This window comes from Melozone crissalis, unplaced genomic scaffold, assembly GCF_028551555.1.
Source record: "Melozone crissalis strain CALT ecotype California unplaced genomic scaffold, PUWL_Pcris_2 ptg000086l_1, whole genome shotgun sequence".
Taxonomy (NCBI): domain Eukaryota; kingdom Metazoa; phylum Chordata; class Aves; order Passeriformes; family Passerellidae; genus Melozone; species Melozone crissalis.
In genome coordinates, this window is record NW_026535863.1 from 175,779 (window position 1) to 184,325 (window position 8,547).

The following is an 8,547-nucleotide window of genomic DNA, read 5'->3' on the forward strand; positions in this document are numbered from 1 at the left end:
TGGGGTGCAGGGCAGGCAAATAAGGAGTGCAGGGGTGGGATGAGGTCGGAGAAGGGGTGCTGGGAGGGGAAATGATGGGGAGTAGGGGGTAGGGAAGGGGTTGAATGTCGGGGATGGGTGCGGGGAGTGGTGCAAGGACGAGGGAAGAGATGGGGTGCAAGAAGAGGGGAAATAAGGGTTTCCGGGGGTTGCAGTGGTGGGGGGCAGTGCCAGAGACGCTCCGGTCCCCGCATTCCCGCCCGGCCCTGCCCGTGCCCGGGGCCGGCGGCGTCGCTCCTCCCGGTGGGGGCGGGCGGGGGCCTGTGGCTGCGGCGGGAGGCGGCGCCGGGGGGACGGGAGGGGGGGGGGGACACCGGGCAGCAACCGAGCGCCGCCGGGCTGCGGCGTCACTGCGGGCCTGCGCCGGCCCCGCACGGCACCAAACGGCACCGGGAGACACCGGCAGAGGGAGCGGCCCCGCGGCACCGGCACCGGGCGGCACCAGGACCGGCCACGGGAGCGGCCCCGGTCCCGGTGCCGCCGCGCAGCCGCCGCCCTCGTCCCGGACAGCTCTGAGCGGGGACACCAGGCCCGGCCCCGGGATGGGGCCCGGGGGCCCCGGGAGCGGCTGGCCCCTGGCCGGGACCCTGCTGGTGGCCGTGGCCGCCTCGATGGGTAAGAGATATACGGGGACCGGGGAGGGCCGGGGGACCCGGTGCCACCCTGCGACTGGACGCTGTGCCACCATCTGTGACACGGGGATCCCGCTGGGTGGGAGGGACTTCGTGCCACCGGCCGTGACTGTGAGTCGTGTCACACACGGCCCCTTTCACCGGGGGTTGCTTGCAACAAAGTGTCCCCCTGGGCACTGTGCCCACTGCCCCCTAACCCGCCTCCCATTTGCCGCTTTCGGGGTGACCCCGGGAGCAGCAGGGACGGAGCCGGTGGCTGACCGAGCCGGGATGCCCAGCCCCGGGGAACCTGGGGGCTTCCCATGGACGAGCCCTGTGCCTCAGTTTCCCCACCTGTCCCTGAACTGCCGTGATCCCATTTTGGGATGTGTAATAATGCCATGTGAGATTCCCGCAAAGCCCATTTCCGTGGCTGCTCCGGCGCCTCCGGCCGCCCCCGGACCTCGGCCCGCGGCTATTTCTGGGAAGACAGGTGGCTCCGGACAGAAATAGAGTGGGAAGTGCCACTGGAACACGCGGAAGGAGGGAAAGCTAGGGAGATCTGGAGGAATCTGGAGGGGTGGGAGAGCTGGGTGGGATGGAGTGGCGTCTGCAAGGATGTAGGGTTGGATGGAGCCGAGTATGGGGATACATAGGGGCAGGGTTTGGAAGGAAGTGGAGTGGGATGGGGCAGGATATGGGGGTACACGGGAGCAGAATGGAGCAGGGTTTTAAGGGATGTGGGGCAGGATGGAGCAGAGCAGGGGTTTGGGGGTACATAAGGACACCGTTTGTGGGGCCATGGGGCAGGACACAGGAGGGTATAGGGGATGTGGGGCTGGATATGAGGGGGACAGGAAGCAGCAGGGTATTTGGGAGTGTATAGGGGCATATTTTGGGGATCCATGAGGCAGGATGGACCGGGGTACAAGGGGAATAGGACACAGTGGGGTACAGGCTGTGCTCATGTGGGAGAGGAAGGGCATGGGGTACTGCTGATGCCCCTGAGGGTGGTGACGGCCAGGTGCTCCAAGGCCCCGGTGGTGGGTGGCTGTCCACAGTGGCCGGGGGCGAAGACTGCCTGTGGTACGTGGACAGAAACGGGTCATGGCACCCTGGCTTCGACTGCGAGTTCTTCACCTTCTGCTGCGGCACGTGCCAGCAGCGGTACTGCTGCCGAGACCCTCTGCGCCTGCTCACCGAGCGCCAGCAGCGCCACTGCCTTGCCTTCAGGTGCCACAGCCGGGGCTGATGGGGCTGGGGGCTCTCCTGGGCAGCCTGGGTGCTGGGACTGGGTGCTGTGCACTAGTACTGCGTGCTGGGGATAGGCAGTTGTACTGGGTGCTGGTCACTGTATGCTCTGCACTGGGCAATAGTGCTGGACACTGGTATTGGGTACTGGGCAGTGGTATCTGGGCCCTTGCAGTGAGTGCTGGGCACTGGTAGTGGTGCTGGGCACTGGTACTGGGGGTTGGACATTGGTACTGAGCAGTGGCAGTGGGTGCTGGATGCTGGGTGCTCTCCACTGGTACTTGGTGGGGGCACTGGGTGTTGGGCACTGGGCACTGTTACTGGATGCTGAATGCAGGTGCTGTGCACCGGTTCTGAGCACTGGGGAGTGATACTGGGCACTGGGCAGTGCTACTGGGTTGCTAGGCTGTTGGCTCTGGGTGCTGGACACTAACATTGGGTGCTGGGCATTGAGTGCTGGGTGCTGGGCACTGGGCAGTGGTACTGGGTGTTGGCAGTGGTACTGGGTTTTTGGTCTCTGGCCAGTGGAACTGGGCATTGGTGCTTTGCAGTGGGTGTTGGGACTCCTACTAGGTGCTGTGCACTTGGTACTGGTACTGGGTGCCAGGCTCTTGGCATTGGTACTGGGTGCTGGTATTGGGTTCTGGGTACTGGGCACTGATACTGGGCACTGCACATTGGGGGATGGATGCTGCGGATTGGTCACTGGTACTGGGTGCTGGGCACTGGTTACTCCCACTGGTTGCTGGTCACTGGGAGAGGGCACTGGTACAGGGCATTGGCACTGGGTACTGGGCACTGCTACTGGGTGGGCAGTGCTACTGGGTGCTGATAGCAGTGGCGGACACTGTCACTGGGCATTGGTTCTGGGCACTGGGCAGTGTCACTGGGTGCTGGGCACGGGGCAGTGTCAGTGGGTGCTGGCTGGGGGTGTGTGCTGCGGGTGCCTCCCTGGCCCTGCTCCACACGCCCGGGGGTCCCACAGCCCCAAGACCATCGCGGGCATTGCCTCAGCCGTGGTGCTTTTCATCGCCATCGTCACCACCATCGTCTGCTGCTTCATGTGCTCCTGCTGCTACCTGTACCAGCGCCGGCAGCATTCCCGCACACCCCTGCAAGGTGCGGGGCTGGGCGGCTGGGATGGGGGTGCAGGAGGGTCCTGTAGGAAAAATGGGTGGAGTAGGGTTGAGAGGGCCTAGAGGATTTCAGGGGGAAGGGGGGTCTGGTGGGGGCTGTAGGGATGGGGGATGCAGGGTGTGCAGGAGGAGAGGATCAAGAGGGTCCTGCAGGTAAGGAGGTGCAGGGTTAGGAGGACCTGGGAGAATGGGAGGGTGCAGGAATGGGAGATGCATGGATGGGGGATGCAGGAGGAGGCTCGGTGCATGATGATGCTGTAGGTACAGGATGGGGGATTGGAGAGGCCTGGACAGAGGCCTGTGGGAATTGGTGTGTCTGTGGGCTATAGGGGTGGGAGGTGCACGAGGGTCCTGTAGGTAGAGACTGGAGGGGTTTGGGAAGAGGCAAGGAGGGTGTTGGGGTAAAAGGTGGAAGCTGAAGGGATGAGAGATGAGAGGGAGCAGAAGAATCCTGCAGGTGTGGGGTGGGGGGAATGGTAGGGGAGGCAAAGAGAAGGGGAGCTGTTGGAATGAGGGGGGGGATCAGGAGGGTGAGGGGTGGAATACAGGAATTAAGGTGTAGGAGGAGGGGTAGGGTACAGGGGTGGGGAGAAGGAGAGGTCCTGAGGTACACGGTGGAGGGATTGTGGGGGGGATGAGGTGGTGGGACTTGAAGGGATGCGGCGGGGAAAATTGTGCATTGTGGTGAGGGTCTGGCTGACACCCCAGCGGCCACCAACCTGAGGGCCACCACCACTCTTAGGCACCATCCCTGTCCCTGTGTCGGTGTGCTGCAGACTTCCCCAATCTCTCCCACAGGCCCGGAAATTCCCCTGTCCAGCTACCACCCCGCAGCTCCCCCAGCTCCCTTCCCCGTGGACCCCAAAGCCGGCCCTACACCTCCCCAGCCTGGCTTCACCCCCATGGCCATGTACCCCCCGCCCGGCCCTGCCGCCCAGTACCCCATGTACCCCTCTGGGCCCCCCGTCTACAACCCCACAGGTGAGCACCGGGGGGGAATGGGGACCCTCCCTATTCCCTGGGGGGCCTGGCAGCCTGGTGACACCGCACCTGCTCCCCCCGCAGCACCGCCACCCTACGTCCCGGCGCAGCCCAGCTACCCTGGAGCATGAGTCCCCGCGGGGACCCCCGTACCCGCCGCCGGCCAGCGGGGCCGGGCTGGGGACCCCAGGGACCCCCCTGGCGCTGGGGGGCTGCCTTAGCCAGCGCTGGATCGGGCTCTTCCCAGCCATCCTGCGGTGATCCGGTGCCAGCAGAACAGGGCGGCCCTTGTGCCGCACACTGGGGCCTTTGTGGGCGCCTTCTCCTCCGGCTCCGTGTGCCAGTGGCCCCGAGCAGCCGCGGAGGGGTTCCCGGGGGGTCCTGCGACGGCCGTGCACCGCTGTCTCCCTGCACACTACCCCCGGATTCACCCCCGGCTCTTCCCTCCGGGGTTGGCATTAAACCACGTCTTGTGCCCACAGCCTGGTGTCGTCTAGGTGATTCTAATGGGGAAAAAAGGAAGGGCAACGCCCCCAAACCCTTCCCGCGAATTGTTATGTGGGGAAACATGAATTCTGCTCTGTCCCTTCTGCTCCTGAGACTTCTCCCTCCCAAAATTGTGTTGGGATGAGTAATTCCCACCAAATCAGCCAGCCTGGAGTGCTGGCCGCCCACTCAGCCCCCCTCACTCAAAACAGAGCGTGAAACCACCCCTGGAATCTTTCGGGTGAGAAAACAGCAAATTCTGCACCGGGATTGAGACTGTGGGCGTGTGAACAATTCCTCTATCCATGCCCTCTCCCCTGGACAGGAATAAGCTGGGGAGCGTGGGTGGTGTGTCACCCTGATGGTTGTTCCTGGTGGGATTCATCCCTGCCAGCACTGCTGGCTAAATTTGGGACCAGAGTCCATCAGTCCAGGAGAACAGCCAGGCAGAGCCGCCTGGAAGGACAAACCGCTGTTCCATCTCCCAGCCCTCTGCATCATCCCCAAAAGCCGTCTGAGGTGCCTGGGGTGGGGGGAGCCATGGGGGAGCAGCTCCGAGTTTTATTGAAGTGGGATGGACAGGAAAAGAAATAATAATAAAAGCAGCGACGTGGGTTCTGGGGTGTGTGTACACAGCCAGCTGCGTGGGACGCTCAGGATTCGGGGACCCCCCGCTCCCGGAGGTAGAGGTCACGGATTTCGGCCAGGCTGCGGCTGAGCCCGCCCAGCGCCTGGGCGATGCCGCGCAGCACGGCCGCGGTCTCCCGGCGGCTCTCGGCGTATTCCCGGCGGAATGCCCGCAGCTCCTGCACCAGCCGCTCGTTGGACTGCACGAGGCTGAGCTGGGGGCGCTCGGGGGTCCCGTCCAGCCCCCCGGGGGGCCCCGCCTCTCCCGCGCCGCAGTGACTGAGCTGCTCGGCCTCCTGCTCCAACAGCAGACTCGGGAAGTCGGAGCCCAGCGGCTCCTGCGGCCCGCGGAGGTCGCCGAGGGGGAGTTCGGAGGGTGCGGAGCGCGGGGGGCTCCGGCTCCAGCCCTCGCACAGCTCGCTGGGCGGGCAGATGCCGGTGCGGGGCAGCCGACAGTCTGAGCCGCGGCCGGGAGCGCCGTCGGCAGTGGGACCGTGGAAGGGCTCAGTCTTCACCTCCAAAGGCTCCTCCTTTACCGGCTCCTCCTTTACACCTGTGGGACCGAGGACAGGGCAGCTGCAGGGATCTCCCGTGTTCCCGGTGCCCCACGGACCAAGTGACAGACCCTGTTGTCTCCATCCCTGTGCTCACACATCCCCTCTCCTGCACCCAGCCCCAGTTCCATCTATACCTATCTCCATAGTTCCGTGTCCCTCATGATAGTTCAGTCCCTTGTCCCTCTCCTGTCCCCAGTACCCCCATACCCCTGTCCTGTATGTGGCGTCCCCATGTGCCTGTATGGTCCTGGTACACCCATGTCCCTGCCCCAGTCCACACATATCCCTGTCCTGAACATGGTGCCTCTACATCCTTGTTTGGTCCTGGTACCACCACGTCCCAGTTCTCACCCCACTATCCCCCATGTCCCTGTTCTAGTCCCAGTACTGGAATGTTCTTTGTCTCTGTCTTGGTCCTGCCCCATGTCACTGCCCCAGTCCCACCACACCTTTGTCCTGTTCCCAGCCCCTTCTTCTCCCTGTCCAGGTCCCAGTACCCTGTGCCTTTTGCCCCTGTCCTAATCCCAGTCACCCATATCCTTGTCCTGATCCTGGTACCCTTCTGTCCTGGTATAGGTGCCTCTGTTACTCTCCCTGTCTCCTATGTCCCTGTCCTGGTCCTCCCACATCCCTGTCACCTGTCCCAATATTCCATGTTCATATCCCTTTGCCCTGACTCTGTGTTCCCTCTGTGTCCCTGCCCCACTGTTCCTGCCCAGTCCCTCCATGCACCTGTAGTGGTCCCAGTGTCCTGGTCCTGGTTTTTCCCACATCTTGGTCCCAGTCCCCTCACATCCCTGCTCTGTTTGCCTAGATCTGTGTCCCAGTCCCTCCATGTATCTTCCCAGGCCTAGTGATGAATTAGGATGTCCCCATATCCCTCATGTTCCTGTCCCAATCCTCCATGTCCCTGCCATTGTCCCCTGTATCCATGTCCCTGTCCCCGATGGCATGGCCCCAGTGTCCCTGTCCTGGCTCTTATCTCCTGTGTTCCTGTCCTGGTCCCACTACACACCTGTCCTGCTCCCAGTTTCCTGCTCCTCATCCCGTGCTCTTGGTCCTGGTCTCCTGTGTCCCTGTCTCAGAACCATGTTTCTGTCCTGGTCCCCTGTGTCCTGGTTACTCCATGTCCCTGTACTGGAGGGATCAGTGCCTCTGTGCTTCTGTGTCCCTGTCCCAGTTCCTCATGTCCCTGTCCTGATGCCCTGTATCCTGGTTCTCCAGGTGCTGATCCAGGCCCCCTGAGTCTCCATCCCCATCTCCCCATGCACCTGCCCCTGTCTTCTGGTCTGGCTGTGTCCCTTTGCTGGTCCTGGTCCCCTGTGTCCGTGCATGCACCTGTCCTGGTCCCAGTGACCTGTTTCAGGCTCAGTTCTCTTGCATGCAAGTCCCAGTTACCCATGTGTGTGTCCTGGACCCCCACATCTTGGTCACAGTATCTCCATGTCACTATTGTGGTCTCCTGTATCCCGATCCCCTCACTTCCCGGTCCCCTTGTGTCCCTCTTCCTCCCAACCTCTCCCAGTCCCAGTGGCCCTGTGTCTGTGTCCTGGTTTCCCATGTCCATGTCCTGGTCCTGCATGTTCTGGTGCTGGTCCTCGTCTCTCTTGAGACCAGGGTTAGATGGGATACTGGGGAGAAATTCCTCCATGCATATGTGCTGGTCCCAGCGTCCCTATGTACCTGTTGTTTGTGCCCACTTCCTAAACCCATTTCTCCATGTCCCATTCCAACTCATCCATGGCCCCTATTTCATCCCCCATCCCGGTCACCCAGCAAGTCCCTGCCCCATGTCTGTCCTGGTTCCTCATGTCCCTGTCCCACCATACACCTGTGCCGGTCCCCCCGGAACCCGGTCCCAGCACCCCCGCGACCCTGCCCCGCTCTCCCCCGTCCCAGTCCCGGTCCCGCATGTGCGTGTCCGTGTCCTCCGTGCACGTCTCTCCACTCTTCCGTCCCGGGCCAGCACCCCCGTGTCCCTGCCCCGTCCCGCTGCCGCTGCCCGCGCACTCACCGGGCTGTGCCGACCCCTCGGCGCTGCGCATCGAAGGCTCGGTTCCGGCGGCGCTGCGAGGACTCCAGGCGGGGGCGGGCCCCGCTCCGGGCTCGGCCGCGCCGTTCCCGTTGCTCCCGTTATTCCCGGTGCTGCCGGTGTTCCCGTTCCTGGCGGCGGCCCTGCCGGCCGGGCCCTGCCGCTCCAGCCGGTGCCGGCTGATCTTGTCCCCGGCGCGGCGGCGCAGCCCCCGCCAGCGGTTCTTCACCTCGCCGATGTCGCGCTGGTGGCGGCCGGCGGCGTTCACCTTGTGCGTGATCCGCCACCAGATCTTCTGCTTCTCGTACGCGTTCACGGTACCGGCGGCGGCGCCGAACAGCAGCGGCTCGTACCGGAGCACTTCGCTCATCAGCACCTCCAGCTCCTGCAGCGTGAAGTTCGGCTTCCGCTTCAGCAGCCCCCGCCGCGCCCCGCCGCCGCCCGCCGCCGCCATGCTCCCCGCCGCCTCCGCCGCCTCATGCCGCCGCCCCGCCGTCCATCGCCGCCGCCGTGTGCCCTGCACCGGTTCCCCGGTACTAAGCGGGGGAAGCGGAGCCGGAGACCCCCGACAGCCCCCGTCGGGCGCTGCCGCAACCGGATCCGGGACGGACCGGACGGGCCGGGGCTGCACCGGGCCCCCGCCGGCCCCGCCGCGCGCCGCTCCGCCCCCGGTGCGTTAACGGCGGCCCCGGTGCGACAGCGGCGCCCCCTGCCGGCCCCGCCGCGCACAGCAGCGCCCCCGGCTTGATAACGGCGCCCCCTGCCGGGCGCGCTCCCTCCCCATCGGGGGCTGCACCGCCTCGCTCCGCCCCGGACCCCCGGTTTTA

At 64.6% G+C, this 8,547-nt stretch overlaps 2 protein-coding genes across 2 annotated transcripts; one reads left to right on the forward strand and one right to left on the reverse strand.

Annotated features, from left to right (window-relative positions):
* Positions 1-480: 480 nt before the first annotated feature.
* On the forward strand, positions 481-4,493 carry SHISA4 (shisa family member 4). Its single transcript, XM_054290649.1, has 5 exons — positions 481-654; positions 1,712-1,883; positions 2,887-3,020; positions 3,836-4,018; positions 4,103-4,493. The coding sequence occupies exons 1-5, from the start codon at positions 582-584 to the stop codon at positions 4,147-4,149; spliced, it is 609 nt and encodes a 202-aa protein (XP_054146624.1). The 5' UTR covers positions 481-581; the 3' UTR covers positions 4,150-4,493.
* A 306-nt stretch (positions 4,494-4,799) lies between these two features.
* On the reverse strand, positions 4,800-8,162 carry LOC128946724 (myb-related transcription factor, partner of profilin-like; the record flags this gene model as incomplete). The annotated part of the gene is made up of 2 exons (XM_054290654.1): positions 4,800-5,684; positions 7,703-8,162. Coding segments are annotated over 2 exons (987 nt in total), but the record flags the coding sequence as incomplete, so codon positions are not given.
* Between the last annotated feature and the right edge of the window lie 385 nt (positions 8,163-8,547).

Excerpts from the sequence above, each read along its gene's own strand:
- SHISA4 (XM_054290649.1), top strand. The coding sequence starts at position 582 with ATGGGGCCCGGGGGCCCCGGGAGCGGCTGGCCCCTGGCCGGGACCCTG. Across the intron at positions 655-1,711 it reads GGCCGTGGCCGCCTCGATGG|TGGCCGGGGGCGAAGACTGC; the intron begins GTAAGAGATATA and ends GGCTGTCCACAG. Across the intron at positions 3,021-3,835 it reads TTCCCGCACACCCCTGCAAG|GCCCGGAAATTCCCCTGTCC; the intron begins GTGCGGGGCTGG and ends TCTCTCCCACAG.